Source organism: Ursus maritimus, unplaced genomic scaffold, assembly GCF_017311325.1.
Source record: "Ursus maritimus isolate PB19 unplaced genomic scaffold, ASM1731132v1 scaffold_14, whole genome shotgun sequence".
In the NCBI taxonomy this organism is placed as follows: Eukaryota; Metazoa; Chordata; class Mammalia; order Carnivora; family Ursidae; genus Ursus; species Ursus maritimus.
This window is the reverse complement of record NW_024423786.1, coordinates 44,992,454-45,012,618: the sequence shown is the minus strand read 5'-3', so window position 1 is coordinate 45,012,618 and position 20,165 is coordinate 44,992,454. Positions and strand designations below refer to the sequence as shown.

The 20,165-nt window shown below is 56.4% G+C and overlaps 3 protein-coding genes across 3 annotated transcripts; 2 read left to right on the top strand and 1 right to left on the bottom strand.

The window, feature by feature from the left end:
- Positions 1 to 1,588: 1,588 nt before the first annotated feature.
- Positions 1,589 to 7,802, bottom strand: ABHD8 (abhydrolase domain containing 8). Its single transcript, XM_040629070.1, has 5 exons — positions 7,588 to 7,802; positions 5,631 to 6,378; positions 3,675 to 3,845; positions 3,314 to 3,530; positions 1,589 to 2,270 (listed from the first exon to the last, which is right to left on the bottom strand). Exons 2-5 carry the CDS (start codon positions 6,368 to 6,370, stop codon positions 2,100 to 2,102), a joined length of 1,299 nt encoding a protein of 432 aa, XP_040485004.1. The 5' UTR covers positions 6,371 to 6,378; positions 7,588 to 7,802; the 3' UTR covers positions 1,589 to 2,099.
- A 1,823-nt stretch (positions 7,803 to 9,625) lies between these two features.
- On the top strand, positions 9,626 to 10,714 carry MRPL34 (mitochondrial ribosomal protein L34). Its single transcript, XM_008703961.2, has 2 exons — positions 9,626 to 9,798; positions 10,036 to 10,714. Exons 1-2 carry the CDS (start codon positions 9,752 to 9,754, stop codon positions 10,247 to 10,249), a joined length of 261 nt encoding a protein of 86 aa, XP_008702183.1. The 5' UTR covers positions 9,626 to 9,751; the 3' UTR covers positions 10,250 to 10,714.
- Positions 10,715 to 11,736: 1,022 nt separating this feature from the next.
- On the top strand, positions 11,737 to 19,404 carry DDA1 (DET1 and DDB1 associated 1). The gene is made up of 5 exons (XM_040629068.1): positions 11,737 to 11,860; positions 16,199 to 16,279; positions 16,516 to 16,567; positions 17,411 to 17,472; positions 18,715 to 19,404. The coding sequence occupies exons 1-5, from the start codon at positions 11,858 to 11,860 to the stop codon at positions 18,823 to 18,825; spliced, it is 309 nt and encodes a 102-aa protein (XP_040485002.1). The 5' UTR covers positions 11,737 to 11,857; the 3' UTR covers positions 18,826 to 19,404.
- Positions 19,405 to 20,165: the final 761 nt, after the last annotated feature.

Below are 20,165 nucleotides of genomic sequence, written 5' to 3'. Positions count from 1 at the left end.
GGGGGGGGGGCAGCGGGACGGAACCCCCGGCACGTTTCCCCTGCCTCAATTCGTCCAGGCTGAGCCCCTGGCCGCTTTTGGAGACTGGCTGGTATGGTAATTAGGGGCCGGGCCTCGGGAGTGGGTCTGGGCTCTACCATTTTATTTATTTATTTTTAAAAAGATTTTATTTATTTAGAGAGACAGCGGGCATTAGCTGGGGGAGGGACAGAGGGAGAGAATCTCAAGTGGACTCTTCGTAGAGCGGGAGCCCCCCAGGGGGCCTGATCCCACAACCCTGAGATCATGACCTGAACTGTAATGAAGAGTGTGACGCTTAGCCGGCAGACCCACCCAGGCGCCCCTGGCTTCTACCATTTTGACCAAACTGGGGAAACTTCTCTGAACTTCCTTTCCTCTCAGACGTCAACTCTCTGGATAAAGTGATAGCAATTAAAAGTGTGCCCCATGCCCAGGAATTCACAAAGAAGTCACTGGGAAAGAATCCAGAGAAAACCCCCCCCCCCAAAAAATGACCTAAAAGAGATGAGATTTATCTAACAGGATTTCCCAATGTGGACCCTGACATTTGAGGTCAAATTATTTTTTGGGGTAGGAGCAGCATCTCCTGGCTCCACCCACTAGATGCCAGTGGGCTCCACCCACTTCCTCCCACCCCCAGTTGCCTCAATTAAAAATGTCACCAGAATTTGCTAATGGAGGGTGCCTGGTGGCTCACTCGGTTAAGTGTCTGACTTCTGCTCAGGTCCTGCGACAGGCTCCCTGCTCAGTGGGAAGTCTGCTTCTCCCTCTCCCTCTGCCCCACGCCTCATGTGCATGCGCTCTCTCTCAAATAAATCAATTAAATTTAAAAAAGAAAAAAGAATTTGCTAGTGGAAAACAGTGCCCCCAGGAGAACTCCTTTCTAAACTAAAGGTGGGCTTACAAACCAGTGGGGAAGGACCAAAGATGCAGTAACTAAAGGGACAGTGCTCTCCCCGCACCGTTCACACAAACCACAGGTGTACCTTGAGATACATACATTAGAAAATATAGAGGAGTAAGAGCATGGCCGTAGGCAGGAAATCCTGCCAGACAAGAAAGGCAGATTCTTTGGCTTAAAGCAAGCAAGCAAACAAACAAACAGTATCTTCATGGCCAAAGCAACCTTAAACCAGGTTGAAAGACACAATGGGATAGTAAGAGGTACAGACTTGCTGAGTGGCATGGGATAAAAGGGACTCAATGAACCGATGGCGTCAGGCACTTGGCACAGAGCTTTGTATACAGGTGGCATTCAATTATGGCTGCTCCGACCCATGCAACGTCTACTGATCCTCACCTTAACCCCTGTATGAACCTCAGCGGGACAGACTCCTGCCTTCCAGGGACTGGGAGCTCACCATCTGCCTCTGCTCTGGGAATACTGCCCAAGCAGTATTCTGAGGAGGGAGGGAGAACTCAGGAAGCAAGCCTGGACTGCCAACGCTCTCACTTCTCTGCAAGTTAGCCCTGAGGGGGTGGCGCCCGCATCAGCCCAGTCTGCAGACGGGGAAACTGAGGCTCAGGACCACCCTGCCCTGCGGTCACCCAGCACAGGTCCGGAGACTCAGATTGTCACTTCTTTTTATTGAGTTACAAGTTGAGATGTGCAGGTTCGGTGGCGCCAGTCCCCCTATCCCTCCCCCCCACTTGGGCAACAGTAGCTCCCAGCGCCAAGATATGGGGGGTGGGGAGGGTCTCGGGCAATGAGGCGGGGCCCCGAGGGTCCCGGGATCAAGCACGGCTGACACGGAAGACAGAGAGCGGGGTGGGGGGCCTGCCTCGGCCGTGGCGTTGAGGGGCAGGGGCTTCTGTACAAGGTCATCCTCCACGGGGGTTCCGGCTCCGGCCCCAAAACACCGATGGGTCCGGCAGGATGGAAACGGAGAGCGGTGTATCCACTTGGCTCCCGAGAATGCCACGTCCTACCCAGCTGGCCTGGGGGCGTCTCCCTGACCTGACTCCGCCCACCGGAGCGAACAGCCCGCCCAGGTGGTCCGCGCTGCGGACGTGGGGCGGCTCCTGGCTTCCTCCAGCTGCTCCTCGGCTTACCAAGCGATGCCCGCCCGGCCCAGCGGCTACTTCTTCTCTTCTGGGAGCGCGGGCAGGGGCTCGGGCAGGGCCTTTGGCGAGGGCTCGGGCTCCCAGAGCAGGAATTCATGGAGCAGCGTGTTGACCGTCTCAGGACACTCCAGCATCACCATGTGGCTGCCTTCATCAATGAGCTTCAGGAAGGCCAGCAGCAGGATCTGCGGGGGGCACAGGTTCAGGGTGGCAAAGGCAGAATGGTGCTGCGTGGGGCCAGGCTGCCCTGAGACACCCAAGCCCATCCACACCAGGCTTGTAGCATTAGGAAGTCCCTCCTGGGGTCTACCCCTTCAACCCTCCACTTCCACCCAAGGGAAAGCTGGAGGATAGCCTGCTGCCCCAGTGGAGCTCAAGTCAATATTCATTCAACATTTATGACGTGCCTACAATATGTCCAGAGCAGGATTTCTCAATCAGCACTACTGACATACAGGGCGGGATCATTCTCTGTAGCGGGGGCTGTCCAGTATACTGTAGGATGTTAAGCAGCATCCCTGGCCTTGACCCACCAGATGCCAGCAGCAGTGTCCCACTTCCCCCGCCCCACAGTGTGACAACTTAGTATGTCTCCAGACATTGCCAAATATCCCTAGGGAGCAAATTCACCGCTGGGTGAGAATCACTGAGATAGAAAGACAAGGTCTCTCATGCCAAGACAAGGTCTCTCGTGCCAGGCTTCTCAACCTTGGCATTACTGACACTTGGGGTGGGAACACTCTTTGCTGTGGGGCCATTCTGCTCACTATAGGGTGCTGAAAAGCATCCCTGGCCTCCACCCACCAGATATCAGAAGCCCATCCTCCCCATTCAGGACAACCAAAAAAGTCTGCAGACATTTCCAATGTCCCCCGGAATCAGAATCCTTGCTGGTTAAAAACTGCTGGTCCAGAGCTAGGCCAAGCTCTGAGGATCCCAAGACACCTTCTCGGTAGCCTCTGATCTAAAGATCCCCTGGTCCACCCTCTCCCAGAATTACGTATTGTGTCCCTGGTCACTTACACAAATCCCAGCTGTGCAGAGCACCTTTTATGCATAGTGGGGAACGCACCCAATCCTAACACCTGCCCAGGGCAGCCCCTCGTTCTGGATTGCACTTTCAATCTAAGCTCTCCCTTCTCTGGGCTGAAGCACAAGGCAGAATCGCACTGGGGCGCGTGCGCAGGGGATATAGGGGGGTGTGGTGGCTCGGATGCCAAGGCCCTACCTCGGCCATGCGCTGGTCTTCCTCCACTGGCACAAACTTGTCGTGCATGCCATGAACGAGCAGGACGGGCACCGTGAGCTCAGCGTGGTAGACCTCGTCACCTTCAGGCCAGTACTGGCCGCTCATCATGGCTCTCAGGACAAAGGACGACACGTTGAACGCATTGCCCTCCTTCAGTAGCTGCTTCTCTTTGGCTCCTTGGCGGGCGAAGCCAGCCCTGGTGGTGGGGACGCACTCCTGGAGGCCTCGTGCCAGCTCGGCCACCAGGGGCGCCTCCAATGCCCGTCCCAGCAGCAACACAGCCTCCCCTCCCACCCGACTCGGAGACATGCCAGGGTCTCCCAGGGCCGGGGTGACTCACTTGAGAAAGCTCCAAGCCAGGCAGGGCGACAGGCAGTGCAGGACACATGTGGGCATGTTGAAGATGGAACAGAAGCTGGGTTCCAGTGCCGTGGGGCCCCCGCCGTTGATCATGATCACCTTGTGCACCAGGTCTGGGTACTCGTGTGCCAGGAACGTGCAGAAGGAGACGCTGCCGGTGGGTAGGTGGGGGGCGGGGAGGGTTGGAGGGGGGCGGTCAGCAGGATCCAGGCAGCGAGGGAGTTAATGCCCTCCCCTCACCCAGAGACAGGTCCTTGAAGGCCAACATTCTTCCCCTGGGGCGCACGGGCACTGGATGGGAGTGAGGGATGGGTGGGGGGGCATCTTGAGCGCCCCCAAACTATAAGACTATGTGTGTGTTAAGAGTGATTTTTTCCCCTTCTTTTTGGAGAGAAGATCCAAACCCAGAACTTTCATTAGATCCTCAAAGCCGCCATGACCCCCAAAGGGGTAAGAATTACTTATTGCCAAGTGTTAAGAAAGCAATCCAATTAGACTGCTACTTTTTGGTTTCCCAGAGAAGGTCCCTGTTTCCTGTGCATCCCTTTCCTGTACGGATCCTCTGTCTCCGGCCTCTGGGCATGGCACATTAGCCTGCCTTATGCAGGGCGGAAAGGTGCAGTCTGAGGAGCCCCTACAGTCCAGCTCCTCATTCCCTCTAAAGCTGGGTTCATTTGGCAAACGATGGCCTGTGGGCCAGCCATTTGTTTTTGCAAAGAAAATTTACCATTTGGTAGATTTGTAAGTTATTTAGTAAATAAAGTTTTATTGGAACACAGCCACACCCATTTGTTTACAATTATGGCTACTTTTTTGCTATGACAGTAGAGTTGTGAAGCTCCAACAGAGACGACCATATGTCCTATAAACCTAAGAGTTTCTAGGCCCATTAAGAAAAAATTTGCCAACCCGAGCTGTGAAGAGGAACACGATACAAGCAAGAGTCAGTTGGACTTAACAGTACCAGTGACTCCCTGTGTGCCCTTGGGCAGATTGCCTAACCTCGCTGAACTTCCGTCTCCACATCTGTGAAATAGTAACTGGGCTGTCCTCATAGCATTGTTATGAGGTCACAGGAACTACCACAGATGGGTGCTCATTTAATTGATGGAAACATTTAGCATAAGCATCCACTTTTGGGGGGTGTTATCATATAAACAAATAGGAGCTATGTTACTTCCCAGCCTGGCTTCCTTTCTTTCAGAAACATATGTAACATTTCTTTCTCTTGTCTCATTGCATGGGCCACACCGCTAAAACAGTGGTTCTCAAACTCGCCAGCTGATCGGATCCTGCCTTTCCTCCTGGGTAAAGGAGAGCAGTACCACTTGGCAGTAATCAGGCACCCAGGCCCAGTCTTCAATGCAGTGGGCACTCACCTAAATGCTAGATGGTATCATGTATCGCCCCTTTAAGTGGGAGTGAATTACAGCAACCTGTGGCCTTGTAAAAAGACTTTACAGGATTCTAGTTAGCCCTTCCTTAGAGGCCTTGGGATCTCCAGAGCAACTGATTTTTGAACTTAAAGATAGTGGTTCTCAGTCTGGGATGATTCTGACTGCCAGGGAACCTGTGGCAATATTTGAAGACACTTTTTTTTTTTTTTTGAAGACACTTTTGATTGTCATGACCATCACCAGGCCATTGTGCCGGTGGCAACCAGTGGGGAGAGGCCAGAGATGCTGCTGAACATCCTACCGTGAGCATGAAAGCCCCTCCAAGAGAGGAATGACCTAATCCAAAACGTCAGTAGTGCTGGGACTGAGAAACACTGCTTTAAAAGAGTATGAAACAACAGCAGTGGTGGCGGGAACCCCTATCTTGTTATAGACATTAATGAGAGTTTTCAAGGAGAGAAGTCAGCGTTTGGCAAGCGGGTGTCCAGTCCCTGTGACCCCCACCTCTCACTCCCATCCCCACCCCGGCATTGGCTCACCCGTAGGAATGCCCGATGAGCACGTTTCGCTTCTTGGCATAACGCTTGAAGATGGCACGCATGTCCTCCGCCAGCGCATAGAAGGTGTAGGCTGCGGCCACCTGGGGTGCCGAGCTGGCCCCGTGACCGGCCAGATCGGGTGCCACCACCTCATAGCCCAGGCGCACAAAGAAGTCCAGCTGCTCCTTCCAGATGGCCAGGGAGCCGCCAACACCGTGGATGAAAAAGAGCACCACGTCGGCCTGGGCACCTTTGCAGCTTGTGATGCGCTTCTCACAGTCAATGTGGATGGTGCGCTTGGGGCGCCGGGCCCGCCGCCGGCGACCACCACTGCCACTCCCGGCACTGCCTGAGCCCGAGCGGCCATCGCTGCCCGCTGGGTCGGCCAGCTCCACCTCTAGGGCGGCCGGCGGCTCCCCGGAGCCATTCTGCCCATGTAGGAGGTCAGCTCGAGGTGCCCGGCCCAGGTTCTCCACCAGTAACCGCCCATTGCGGTACACGGTAATTCGGCGCTGACAGCGGACCAAGCCAGACCGGTCCCCCTGGGCAGCATCTGGCGGTGGTGGAGGTGGGTTGGGGGCTGGAGCAGGCCCAGCATGCTTCACCCGCAGCACCCGGCCAGGCTTGACCTCCACAAAGGTGTAGCCATCACTGGACTCCACGCTCTCCAGAGGCCCCACAGCGTTGGGTGGCGCGCCTAGCAGGCAGCAGAAGATCCCATCGGTCACCCCGGTCAGCATGGTGTGTCCTGCAAGTGGGGGCACAGCCATCTCAGGGGCCATCTACATGAGGAGCCCTCCACCCCCACAGCACCCAATCCCTGCACCTGGGTCAGGTAAGCTGTACCAGGAGGCCCCTTCTGGGCTTCAGTTTTTGGAGGGCCAGAGCTAGCCAAGCACCAAGATGTTTTGTCTACCTAGTCAGTGCCTGCATGGTGGTCGGCCACCCTCCTGGGCTATCCTAGTCTATCCTAGTGATAGGGACCTGGCTATGGCTGACCCCAAGAGGTGTCCATAGGGAAGGTGGTATAGTCCAGGGCTGCTTCTTGGAGGAGGGGATATTGCGGCAAATGAGGACCCCCCCAGCTCAGGGTTATAGCAGCTATGGCTTCTAGAACCCATTCATTCATTCATCCATCCATCCATCCATCCATCCATGCACACATTCTCATTAACTTACTTTCACCAACTGGGCACATTCTGACTGCCTCTGAAGGCATCTAAAAAGGTGCAGATTCCAACGAGCCTCCATCCAGGCCTCTGAACCTGGCTCCTGAAAGGTGAGGCCCTGAGGGAGTGGGTTAGGGACTGAGCTCCAGAAGGCCTTGTCCAGCTCCGCAAGACCCACACTGGGTCTATATCACAGACGGAAAAGCTGAAGCCCAGACAGTCTGTTCCCTCGTCAGTACCCCGGCTTCCGGGGGTCTGACACACAATCCCCAAAGGTGGAGAAGAGGATGGAAAAGGTAAAGCCCTCCCTGGGGGCCTCCGGTCCTCTAGCCTGCTCTCTGGGCCACCCCCCCCCGTGTCCATGGCAACCACAGGCAGTTACATAACTCAAGGGGGATACCCGTGCAGTGCACCCCCATTGTCTAGGGCCTGGAGATGGGACCAACCCCTCCCCCGTCCCCGTCCTGCGCGCCACGGGGATAAGACTAGCGGAAGGCACGGCCTCCGATGGCCCGTACTTGCTGATAGAGGGAAAGCAGGTCGCGCCCCCCCTCCAGTGGAATCCCAACCCCGGATTGCGGAGGGGGACGCAGATGCGCCACGCCAGGTCCCCTCCCCAGAGCCAGATCCCTGCCTCTCAGGTGTTAGTAAGCCCTGCGGCGGGGTCGAAGCCACTGGGGCTCCGCGGTTTCCTAAGAGCCCGAGCACTGGCTTTGTTCACACCCCCTTCCGAAGTGGAAGCCCCGGGGACCTCGATGTCCCCTTTCCAGAGCCCACTCCCCGCTCACCTCATCGAGGGCCCTGTAGCCCGGGGCTGGGCGGAGGGGTCCCAGGCGGAGAAGCCAGCGTCCGCCTGCGGCGCCGTTTTACATGGTGGCACGGGGTCGGCCCAGGCGCGTCTACGCGGGCGGGCTCGGGCCCACGGCGGTCAGCGCGGGGGCATCCCGCGGCCGCCGAGAGAGCCGGCCCTTTAAGTCTCTCCCCGGGGGGAGGGGCTGTATGCCGACGGACAGGTGTCTAGACCAATCAGAGCTAAGAAATGACCTGGCCTAGTTAGACTACCAATCATAGGCGGTATCTCCGGGATGAAGGCGGGCTCAGGAAGCAGCAGCCCCACCCCCTTCAGGGGGTTATCTAGGAGGAGGGAGGAATTAGGCCTGGCCCAGGGCCGAGAAGGGGTCACAAACTGGGGTCTGTGGAGCTCCGAGGAGGCAGCAGCGGGAGCCCTTTACTGTGAATAGGATCCCCTCGTCTAGCCCCTGCCTCCGAACAGCCCTGTACCCTCCAAATGGGGCCCCCGTGGTCCTCTATCTGTGCTGACCTTTCCGTTCTAGGGACTCCCAGATCTTTTCAATTCTGGGTGGGGAAACTGAGGCTCATAAAGGGCACAAAGTCACAAGGCAAGCTGGGGGGCTGCGGGGCAGAGGTGGGACTTAAAACCACGGCTGTGTGATATCAAGTCCTGGAAATTGTTATTCGTTAAACCTTTAAGCAGACAACTTGAAGCTATGAGTAATTAGGGAACTGGAGTTTCACAGACAGGCCAGTTTAACCGTTGGCCAACCTAACCGGTGACTCGATGGTCCCAGCTGGAGTCAGAGATCCCAAGGTTCACATCCAGCCTCTGCCCTTTGTTGATGTGTGACCTTGGGCAAGCCACTTCTCTTGAGACTCCACTTATTTCTCCATGAAATTAATCCCCTCATGAGTTTGCTATGCAGGTAAAAACACCCAGAATGATGTGTTCAATACATTATTGACATTATTATTGTACTGGTTTAGTAGTATAATACTGTACAGTTTTGCTAAGTGATGGTGCAGGTAGGATGGGCTTCAGAGGACAAGGGGTTAACCATTCCTTGCCCACTCCCATCTCCTGGAATTTGCTGCCAGAGCTGGATTAGGTCCCACCTCCCACTCTTGCCCACTCAGAGAGCTCCTGGGAGACTACAGTTGATTCATGCAGTAAAAACTCCCCTTCTCCCCCCCGCCCCGCGCCAAGCTGGGAGATCTGGGGTGCCTGCAGGGACTCAGCCACAAGCCTCGCCCTTGTGGAGCCCCTGGGCTTTTGGGGGAGTCTGGGGAGAGTCATATGGAGACATGGTTGGGCCGAAGGGAGGGATGGGGCTGGGGGAGAGGACAATATCCGAGGATTTTAAAAGTGAATTGCGGGGTGGGGGGGATGAATAGGAGAGCATCAGGCATAGGCGGATGTGGCTGAAATTTAGAGGGTGTGTGTGTGTGTATGGAGGGCGTCATATGCTTGCCAGGGGAGCTGAATATTTTCCCTGGCGCAACGAGCACCACAGAGACTGTGAGGCCCAGATCTGAGCATTAGAAAGATTTTTCTAGGGCCAGAATGGAGGTACCACCAAGGGCAAGCTTGAAACACGTGAGTTTTAGATTGAGAAACTGAATCCCCGAAAGGAGCAGGGACCACCCCAAGGACATCCAGGCAACTCCAACTTAGGTCTCCTGGGCTCCCCGCCAAGGAACAGAGACTTGGCTGGGTCCAGAGAAAAGCTGCCAGCCAGCTGTGTGCCATCTGCCTGCCTCCTGCTGGGGGAAGGAGGACCAACCAGCCGTTTCCTGAGGCTGCCACCAGCTGCGCCACGGTCACCTCCGGGCACCCTCTGCCCGTCGACAAGCGAAGGAACCACAGCTCCCAGCGGACCCCGGGACACAACGTCTTGTACGCACGCGCGTGCCAGAGAGGTGCCGTTCGCCTGCCGCCTTCTGGTCCACATGAGGAACTACACTCCCTTGCCAGTAAGGACTGGACGCTCCCGCAGATGAGACGCAAGCGCAGAACTACCACTCCAGGAGGACCCGGAGGCCATGTGGCCTCTGCGCTAGGAGAAACTACATTTCCCAGAAGGTTTTGTACCGCCCGGGCAGAGCCTATTCGCTTTGGAATAGCCGGCGTGGGGACGTCGCGACCGGCGGCTGGACATGGCTTTCTTGATCGGATCCGTAGGTCGCCAGTTGGGTCGCGTCAGGTGAGTCCTCACGGGGACCCTTCCCCAAATCTGGAAAGAAGGGCGGTGTCGGGGCTGGTGTCAGCTGTTTACTGACAACAGGACTTGCCAACGCCTTGAGCCTTGATGGAGTGCTTCTTGCAACGGGGCTCCGTCCTGGCACGGATAAGGGAGCCGAGGCTCAGAGTGGTTGAGCGTCACGCCCAAGTCACAGAGCGCCCCCTCTGACCTTCCTCGCCATCTCTCTTACCCCCGCAGGTGGCTCCAGCCCCGCGCCTGGCTTGGGCTCCCCGACGCTTGGGGACTCCTCGCCACACAGCAGAACCGGGGAAAGGCGCGTGGAAATGAGTATCAGCCGAGCAACATCAAACGCAAACACAAACACGGCTGGATCCGGCGCCTGAGCACACCGTCCGGCATCCAGGTCATCCTTCGCCGCATGCACAAAGGCCGCAAGTCGCTGAGCCACTGAGGATCGCGAAGCGGCCGGCAGGACCCCCATTAGAGCATCTCTCTGTCCTGGGACCTCTCCTGCCGTTGTTTTTGTGGGGAGCCGGGACAACTCAGACATGAGCGCCCCTCAAGTTGTGGAATCGCCCCCGGGGGAGGAGTCTGGGGTTGGACTGAGAGTGGGAGTAGGAAGTCAGACCTTGCCTAGTCCCTTTCCACGCTATTGAATTGGGAAGAATTTCGAACATACGGCAGTAGTCTACAGTGAACCCTGTGTACTCAGTACACAGCTCTGACCACCAATTACCCACAACCCACCTTCCCCCTGTGTTATATGGCAGCAAATCTCAGGCATTGGGTTATTTTTTTTGTATTTCAGAATGCATCTCTCCAAGAAAAGGGCTCTTTAAAACATAATCACAAAACTTTTCACATCTAAAAAGTGGTTAACAATTCCTTAATATTGTCTAATAAATGTTCAAATTTCCATTTGTCTTATATATGTCATCATTTTTCACAGGTCTGGGAAGGCTGGTGGGGAGTTAAGGGTTTGAATCCTCCCGCTCCTTGGGGATGGGTTGTGTGACCTTGAGCAAGGCCTTAACTTTCTGAGGCTCATTTGGCTCCCACAAAATGAGGTGCTTCTTTCTCCTTTGCTGCGTTGTTGGAGTACTACTACTCAGTAGCTTCCACTTAGTACTATGGGGTACTTTCTATGTACTGGGTGCCGGGTCCTTGTCTGGTGGGCAAGGGAGGGGCACTTGGTTTGTACCCAGGCAGTTTGGAGAGAGCGGAGTCAGGTCTGAGAGGAGGATCATAAGGGCTGTGGGAGCCCGGAGGAAATTTCGCCTGGCTTGGACTTGGGAAGAATGTAGTCCAAGAAGTCTTCCTAAAAGACGTAGCAGGGCCTGAGAGGGCCCAAAGGGGAAAAGGATTAGACCCAGGGGTCAGGATAAAAGGTAGGTGAAAGAAGCCAGATGTTCTCAAAATTCGGGGCCAAGCGGATGAGACTGGATCCTTGGGGGACTGGGGAGCCACGGGGCATCTATCTGAACAAGAGAATCTGAGCTGTCATTTCCAAGATAGGAAGCAGCAAGAGCAGAGCAGTTTAGATATGCCGAAACCTAAGGTTAGGACCCTGGCGGGGATGCTGGAGGTGTTACGGTAGGTCCCTCTCTTCCGGGGTTGCTGTGGACACTCCATGAGACACCATATTAAAAAGTGAAGTAAACACTAGAAAAAGGAGAGACCTGAAAAACCTCCCGGAGTTGTGGACTACAAGTCCCAAGAGGCTTCGAGGTTACGGCCTCCACCCACTTCCGGATTTTGCTGCCTTCGCTTCCAATTCCCGGGCGGGGTTTTGCTTCTTCAACCGAACTTGACCACGAAGGGAGGAGGTGTGGTGGCCAATGGACGCGTAATTTAGCGGGGTCTGGCCAATGGGAGCGCACAGAGGCTGCTATTCTGGGGCGGGGCTAGAGGATAGGCCAATGAGCGAAGGGCGGCGGCGCCATCAGTGTGGGCTGTGCCGTGGCTGGAAGTTACTGTGCGGCGGCGGCTAAGAAGGCGGCTGTGGTGGCGGCGGCGGCGGCTGAGGCGGTGGCTGAGGCAGCGACGGAGGAAACAGAAGATGGTGAGAGAGGCTGCCGGGCCCCTACTCCCCCTCCGTTCAACAAAATGGCGCCGCGGGCCCACCCACCTCTAGTAATCCCTGAAGCCCCTCACCTCCCTGCCCGGCCCCCTCAGGCCCCGCCCCGCCCCTCGTTCTGCCCCATAACCTTCAACCTCGGGACCCTGCTGTGAGCTTCCTGCTGACCCCGCCCCGGCTCCTTCTCTCCGACCCCTGACCCCATCTAGGCTTCCAGGCCCTGACAACTCATTCATTTCCGGGTCGCTGCTCCCCCGGAAATGGGTGGGGGTGGGGGTGGGGTCCCCCGAGACCCCCATTTCAGGCCTCGTCCTCGGCTTGCCCGGCCTGGGTCTCGCCAGTTTAGGAGGGTTTGGGAGCCCGGCCTGGGGATTGGGGCGGGGGAGGGGGCTTGACATCGTGACATGTGGGGCTTTGTCTCCAAAGGAAGTGCGACATCACAGAATGCCCAGGTCCCCCAGAGACCTGATCCCATCCCCAGCATTTTGGGCCCGGACCTGCCCCTAGGACGGAGCAACTTCATCTCTCCGATCCCCAGCCCTCTTCCTTGTTAAATGGAGGTAGCAGTAGTCCAGACCTGATGGGTTGTAGCAATTCAGAGAACTGATGTCATGAAGGGCTTAGGACAGTGAACGTTCAACAGATGAGCTGGGGGACTTGGGGCTGGTGGCATCCTTTCCCAGCTGGCTTCTCATCTTTAAGTGGGAATAATGCCAGCTGGTTGGGCCACTTGTCCTGGGATTTGGCTATAATGGTTCTTTGGGGTTCTGTTCCCGACCCTGTAAAGTGGGATGGTGACTTGGCATCAGAGTTGTGCTCAAGGCCCCCCCATCCCCCACTATTTGGCATCCCCAGGACTGACGCGGGTGATGCAAGCTTTTGTCAGGGCAAGTCAAAACCCCATTGTCGCTGGGCCCAGGTTCCCAGCTCACAACGCATAGCTCATGGAATTTGGTCGGGGATAGGCAAAAGGAGGAGGAGATGGGAAAGTGGGTTCTTAGCATGTGGGTTCCTAAACCTGGGTGTTGTCCTTGATTCATTGCTGCAACATCATCCCCAATGTCCCATCCATAAGAAGTTCTTATGGCTTTGCCTCTAGAATGCATCGTGAATTCATCCACAGTTACCTACCCTGGTCCAGGCACTGCTGCCTCCTGCCTGGATGCTTTTCTCAGCCACCTCCCTGGTCTCCTTACCTCCATCCTGCCCTATTGGTGGTCTGTAATTCACCCAGAACCAGAGGGAGCTTGTAATTTAAAATATAAATCTCATTATACCACTTTCTAGCATATAAGATACTCCAGGGGCTTTTTGTAACCCAGATGAAACCCCAGCTTCCCCAAGGCCCCCAAGGCCCCCAAGGCCCCTGTCCACCTCTGTGACCTCATCTCTACCCGCTTCATTCCTCCCTCTGCAAGCTCCAGCCATACTGGCCTTGTTTTCATGTCCTCACACTCGTAAGTCCCTTCCACCCCAGGGCCTTTGCACCTGCTGCTCCTTCTGCCTGGAATGTTCTTCCTGTGAACGTCACCTCCTCAGAGCAGCCCTTCCTGACTTCAGGAGGCCCTTTGTCTCACCTCTCTTGGCACACCTTTTCTTTTCATCTCCCTTTGCATGGGTCACTTGTGCGCTCCCTGCACAGGGATGGCACACACATGTTCAATGAGTGTTTGCTGAGGCAGTGGACAGCATCTGGGCCGAACTGTGGCTAGGATTTGTCTGGCTGGAGTGAGGATTTCTCCCCTGTGTCTGAGGCCTTGTTTTTCTGCTTAGCTGACAGGAAATACTGGTCATACCGTCTTCATTCATTTATTCAGCACAAACACATTGATGTTAACAGCTGGCCTTCAAGGGAGCTCTGTGAGAAGCTCATTCTAGGCTGGGAGGTCCCTTTCCCTAGGTCACACAGCCAGTGAGGGGCCCAGCCAGGATTGAGTGTAGCTGTGGGGCTCCCGCACCTCTCACCTCTCTGCCACCTGGCTCCATGTGAGCCCTGCCAGGGGTCCAGGATTGACACAGCCCTGCCCTGCCCTCTGCTCTCAGGGAGGAGCCAGTCTAGCAAGGGGGGTGGATGTGTAAACAGATGACCTCGCTGGGGTGTGATCTTGGCTCTGGCAGAGGCTTCCAAGGTGTGGAGAGAGGAAAGAGGCAGAGGGGGATTTTGAGCTGGGTGGAGAGGTTGGTAGGTGTTGGTAGGGAGAAAGGAGGGGCATTCTGGGAGGATGGCACAGCAGCAGCAGAGACGGAGGGGGTTTGTGGCAGGAGGACAGCATGGGCCAAGTCAAGCCAGGCCTGTGGAGGGGTTTGAGCAGGGATAGGAGCCCCTCCTCGCCCTTCAGGTCTCCGTGCCTGCATCGTTGCCTCTGGGCAGCCCTTCCTGATCCTCCAAATCAGCCACATCTTTCCCCAGTGCTGTCCTGGGTCTCACACGTCACCTCACAGCACCCTGTCTTCATGGTCACTCTGCATTCACTGCACAGCTCTTGAATCACACCTGTGTCCTTGCGTACGGGATGCTTCCCGGCACCAAGAGCAGCCCCGTTGTGGCTTACCGCAGTGCCCTGGTGCCGGGCCTGTCACATAGTAGGAGCCTGAAGAAAGCCTCGCTGGATGGATGAAGCTGGGCCCGTCGTCTGGGGTGGAGTTGGGGCAGGGGTCCTGGGATGGAGGAGGCAAGTTTGAGGGGCTTGGAGCTGGCTCTAGGGTAGTAGGTCACCCAGATGTGAGGGCCACTTCCTGGGTGGAAGTGGGAGGCCTATCCACATTCCAGATTCCGTTGCTGGTCCATACTGCCAAGGTCTTGGTAGGGCCCTGTAAAAGAAGGGCTGGGCCCCACAGAGGTGAGGACATCTGTTCCCACCTGCCCTAGAGGGTGGTGAAGGATACCTGAAGGGCCACTTTCTGAGGTTGCTTAGCTTGGGCTCAGGTATGGGGTGGGTGTCCCAAAGCAGGGTTAATGTAGCCTGCAGGGCCTCTGGGCCCTGGGTTTTCAGGCAGGGAAACTGAGGCACTGGCATGGCATGTAACACAAAGAGCTTGGCCTCTGAGGTTGGGTGAACCTGGGTTCAATCTGCTTCCTAGTTTTCTTGTTGGGGCTGGATGATCTCAGACAAGTACCATGTGACCTTTCTGCCTCAATTTTCTCATCTTTATTATGAGGTGACTCCAGCTACTGGTGGGCCATGTGGGGAACCCCTCCCCAGCTGCCCCATTCCAGGCCTGATGACAGCATTGCCCTCCTGTTCTGCTGAGAAGTCACTCCCTACCCCAAGCTCTCAGCCATCATCCCTCCCTGAGCATCCCTCAGGCTCTCGTGCCTCAGTTTCCAGAGGTGGACATAGCTCTCACTGGCCTTTCTTGCCCCCATCTTATGACTGAGAGTCACCTTCTTCCCAGAGTCAGGGCATTACCCCTCCAGAAACCTTGCCCTTTCTTGTCCAGCTCATGCTCGAGTGTCAGGAAAAAAGGACTTTTGACGAGTCAGGGCTGTGAATGAATTCTGTTGCTGGCTCCTGGCAGCGGCATGGGCCTGCAAAATCCGGCCCTCCCTGTGAGGGGCAAGGCTCTGTACTGTGGACAGGGCATTCTCCCTCGCAGAGCAGCCTCCGCATCAGTGGGCCCCAAGAGCAGCCCCTGAGCTGACCCCCGTTTACAGACCCGTTTGCTTTCGTCCACACAGCATTTTCTAAAAAGCTCAGCCAACTTGAAAAACCTGGCAATGGCACATTAAAACTTGGATTTCTGAGTTTTCTTAGAACTTGGGAGCTCAGTTGCCCCTGGGCTCCGGTTTTTGTAGAGCGGCAGCCTGTGTCCCGGCCACCCTCTCCCCTTCACCCAGGCCCCTTCTCCCTCACCCCTGTTTATTGTCACTGTGGTCCACAGGGTTTTTGGGGTAGATGAGTCCTTCCCCATGCCAGGTCTCTATCAAGGTAGATAAATGGAAATGAGACCAGGAGTTTAATATTCAGCAAGCGTAGAAGTCAGGTCTGGGCCCGGGTCTGACTTCCCACCCTGCTGCTTCCTCCTGACTTTAACCAAACGGCCTGTCCTCATTGAGCCTCAGTTGTCCCACTTTTTGCCTGGTTACAGGGCTGTTGGGAGGACTCCAAAAGAGAACGCTCACTTCTCCCAGGGCTAGTTACTTTTTCCTGGCCATCCCAGTGTGCACATCAGGTAGCCAGCTTATGGGTGCGTTCTGGAAAACTTAACAGAAGAACACAAAAGACGGAAACTGGAAGTCACCCAGAAGCCCAGTCTTACGGGAACTCCAGGGGCGACCCGGCCTGCTGCCTGGTCTCACTTACCATCTTCCCTGTCTTCTAGGCAGATTTTTTGAAAGGACTGCCTGTCTACAACAAAAGCAATTTTAGTCGATTTCATGCTGACTCTGTGTGCAAAGCTTCGGTGAGTGCGTGCTCTGGGCCCTGGACGTGGTCGGGGAGCTGCCAGTGGGAAGGGGGTGATGTGTGCATTCCTCGGGGTCTCGCCAGGAACAGAGGCTGGTCTTTAAGCCCGGCCCCACCCGACATCTTCACACGTTGTTCTATCTTCGTTGGAGGGTGGGTGCCCAATTGAGGGGTGAGGGGGCCCCTGTCAGCCTACCAGCTCTCCTAACCCATGTCTTCCCACCTCTCCTACAGAACCGACGTCCCTCAGTCTACCTGCCCACGCGGGAGTACCCATCCGAACAGAGTGAGTGGCCTCTGTCAGTCTGTCTCAACCTGGCTGCTGAAGGGAAGGGCCACAGGCCAGTGTAGGTAGTGACCCGTGGGATGCCAGTCAGCTGCCAGCCCGTAGGAGTAGAGGGAAGCCTGGCTTGCTGTGGGGCCCTCCTAATCTCCACATGCTGGCATCCACATCCAGCTTCAAGGGGGTCCTCATTAGCCCTCATTTGCTGCTCCCCAGCCCTCTCCCCTTCAGCTCCCATAAGTTTGGGTGACCCCGGCCAGCACCGTGTCACAGACCCCGAGATGACTGTTCTGTGGGAGGGGATCTGGCCCAGCCTCGGGGAGGCAGCTCAGGGAGGGGGGGCCACCAGGAAGAGGGGCCTGCAGAGAAGGGCACAGAGCCTGCGGAGCAGGAGGACCCCGGCGTTACTGCGGTTGCGGTGTTTTATTTTAATTGTGACGAAGAAGCTACCTGGACCTTGCATGGTGGGTTCTGTGGTCCCTGGGGCACAGCTGTGTAGATCTGTGTTCCTGGTCTGCCTGGACCTGTGTGCTGGGGCTCATTCCCCTGCCCCAGGGGGGACTCCCACATGTGGCAGAAGGTTCGGTCTCTCCCAAGAAAGCGGGGGCCCAGGTGGAGCAGCAAGCTTGGGCCCTGGTAGTAGCTGTGTATTTGGGAGCAAAAACACTAGGCTTCCCGAAATCCCCTGTGCTCGGAGTGCAGACTGGCAGCCCCGGCTAGGCCACGCAGGGCAGAGACGGGCGGGAAACCAGGGAGGGGTGAGCGCCTGTCCTGGGAGGGGCACTGCAGGTCGAGGTGGGGGCTGGGTCACCTCTGCCTGCAACTTTCTCTGCTTTTTCTCCTCAGTCATTGTGACAGAAAAGACAAACATCCTTTTGCGCTACCTACATCAGCAATGGGACAAAAAGGTAAGGCACGTACGGCTGAGGTGCTAGAACTCGTGGGGACTGTGGTGGCCAGCAGGGGGGCGCCAAGTGTGGAGGACACAGGTGGCTGGGAGACCAGGTGTTTGACGGCTGAATCCGAGTTTGCCAGGCCACGGAGGCGGGGGAAGAGGATTTCAGAGGAGTGCACGGCAGTGTGGAGGCCATAGGGTTCTGGTGCTCAGGGATGGGCCAGGGCTTGTCAGGCGGCACCAAGGCCCGGATAGCACAGAGGCCTGGCTCCCCACAGCCTCCGGCGGCAGATAGACCTCATGTTATTACCTAGAGTCTTTGTTCGATGTTGAAATGTATACATGGTGACAATTCTAGGGGATACAGATGGGTATAGTTGCAGTGAAAAGCCGCCCCCCATCCCCCCTCCGAGGCTGCCTTTCTGACAGAGGACATTTTTTCATTTCCTTCTTTCTTTCTTTTCCTTCCTTCCTTTCTTTCTTTCTTTCTTTCTTTCTTTCTTTCTTTCTTTCTTTCTTCTTTCTAGATTTTATTTGAGAGAGAGAGCACAAGTGGGGGGCAGGGCAGAGGGAGAGAGAGAAGCAGACTCCCCGCTGAGCAGGGAGCCTGATGTAGGACTTGATCCCAGGACCCTAGGATCATGACCTGAGCTGAAGGCAGATGCTTCACTGACTGAGCCACCCAGGCGCCCGCGTTTTTTCTTTTTCTTGAATGCAGATGTGCATGTGTTCTGTATCATAGTTAGTTTGGGGGGGGGTTGCCTCACACTGAACATCAGACAGTGATCTGCTATGGGCCAGGCTGGAGGGGGACCCCATGATGAAGTGACTGCTTAGAAAATCTAAAGCTGCTGAGCCCACTGTGTCCTCCTGCCCACCCCACAGACCTTGCTTCCCACCAGGGGGGAAAGGAGAGTTTCCCGCACAGGCCCACTTTCCTCTTTTGTGGCAATGCATGTCTCCCCTGGGTGGCTCCTGAGTGCTTTTTGCCCCCCACCCCACCCCCCAGGCTGGTCAGCCTGCTTCTCCACCCATTCTGGACGGTGTATGGGTTGTTGGCCAGCGGTGGGGACTCCTCACAGTGCCCAGGAAATGCCTGGCAGTCCCAGGCCAGCGGCCCTGAAGACTGGCTGAGCCAGGAAGGTCTGGTCGGGGGGGGTGCTGGCTTGAGTGCCCCGCTCCAGGACCAGCAACAGGATTTCAGGGGCTCACCTAAGTGAAGATTTACACCCCGCCTCCTTCCTTTTCCTCACAGAATGCTGCCAAGAAGAGAGACCAGGAGCAAGTGGACCTTGAGGGTGAGAGCTCGGCACCCCCCCGCAAGGTCGCACGGACCGACAGCCCGGACATGCACGAGGACACTTAAGACTCTCACTCCCCAACAGGCGCCTCCTGTCTTGTCTGCTCCTCGCCCACCCGCCTTGTGTAAGCGCCCCCCGCCCTGCCCCCCACCGGCCCACCCACACCTGACCATCCATACCACTTCCAACCTCATAGGAGCCGATGTATTTATTTTCCTTGAGTTTTTATTTATGCTGTAAAATGTACCAAGCGATGGTTAAAGGGGACGTCAGACCCAGTAGTGTGATGTTGGTAGATGCTTTTTAAAAAACAACATTGTTATTCACAACCCCCCCCAGGCCCCCCTTTTGCCCTCCACCCCCTCCACCCCAGTTCTCCTCCGGAAAAAACAGAGCGTGTCTGCAAGGGTCTAGAGCCGGGGCCCTGCTGTAGCCCGACAGAATGGGTGGGAGCCCTTCTCCCTGCTCCTACTCTCCAGTCCGGGCCTTAAAGACTTGGCTGGGACCTATTCCGTGCCCAGGCTTTGCCCTGAATATGTGCCAGGGGGAGAAGTCGGCATTTCCGGATCTTTCTCTTAAGTCATTTTATCATGGACTAGTGCGTGCTCCGTGTCCACCCCAATAAAAGGATCTTTCCTACTCGACCTCGCGTCTTTGCTCCGTGTGCCTCAGCCCCAGAGGACGGAGCCACTGAGAATCGTCTCGTCATCACCAAGAGGAGCCAAGAAGGGCCCCTACGTGCCAGGGCCCCGGGACCCACTGGATTCTCTCATGGGCCTGCTGTGGCCACCTCGCTCAGAGCCAAGACCTACCCGGACCCACTCCCATGCCTCACCTGTCAAGGTGTCCCGGAGGACCAGCACACCCCTGAGAGATGGTCCATGTCACCAAGGACATAACTGGTCAGCCCCACGCCCTGGATGCCTTGGGTCAGGGTGGCATGCCCGCCAGCCATCGTGGAGACAGCCCAGGTGGCCCGGCCTCAAGTGCCCCTGGTTCAAAAACGAGGCACATGGAGCTGCGAGAAACACCCAGCCCGGGGGCTGTTGGTCAGCAGTTAACACAGCCAATCGTGGGCTGTCAGCGTGGCTGGGTTTGGGCCTGAGCTTGGAAACGGGGGGGTCATTCAGGCTCCAGGCACAAGGTTTGAGGCTTCAGACGCTGGGCTTGGAGCCAGGGGGAACACTGCTTCTCCCCCTGCACCCAGCCCCAAGTGGGGGGCCATGGTCTGGGAGCTGAGTGCTGTGGCTTTGGGGGAAGTGGGGGTGTTGAGCCAGGCCTTCAGGGGTGCCAACCCCAGATTATCACTGTGGAGCTCCCTGCCTGAGCCAGATCACTCCAGCCTGGGCCACCCAGCGCTTCCTAGGATAGAAGGTTCTGGGGTTCACCACCTAACTGTGCCGTG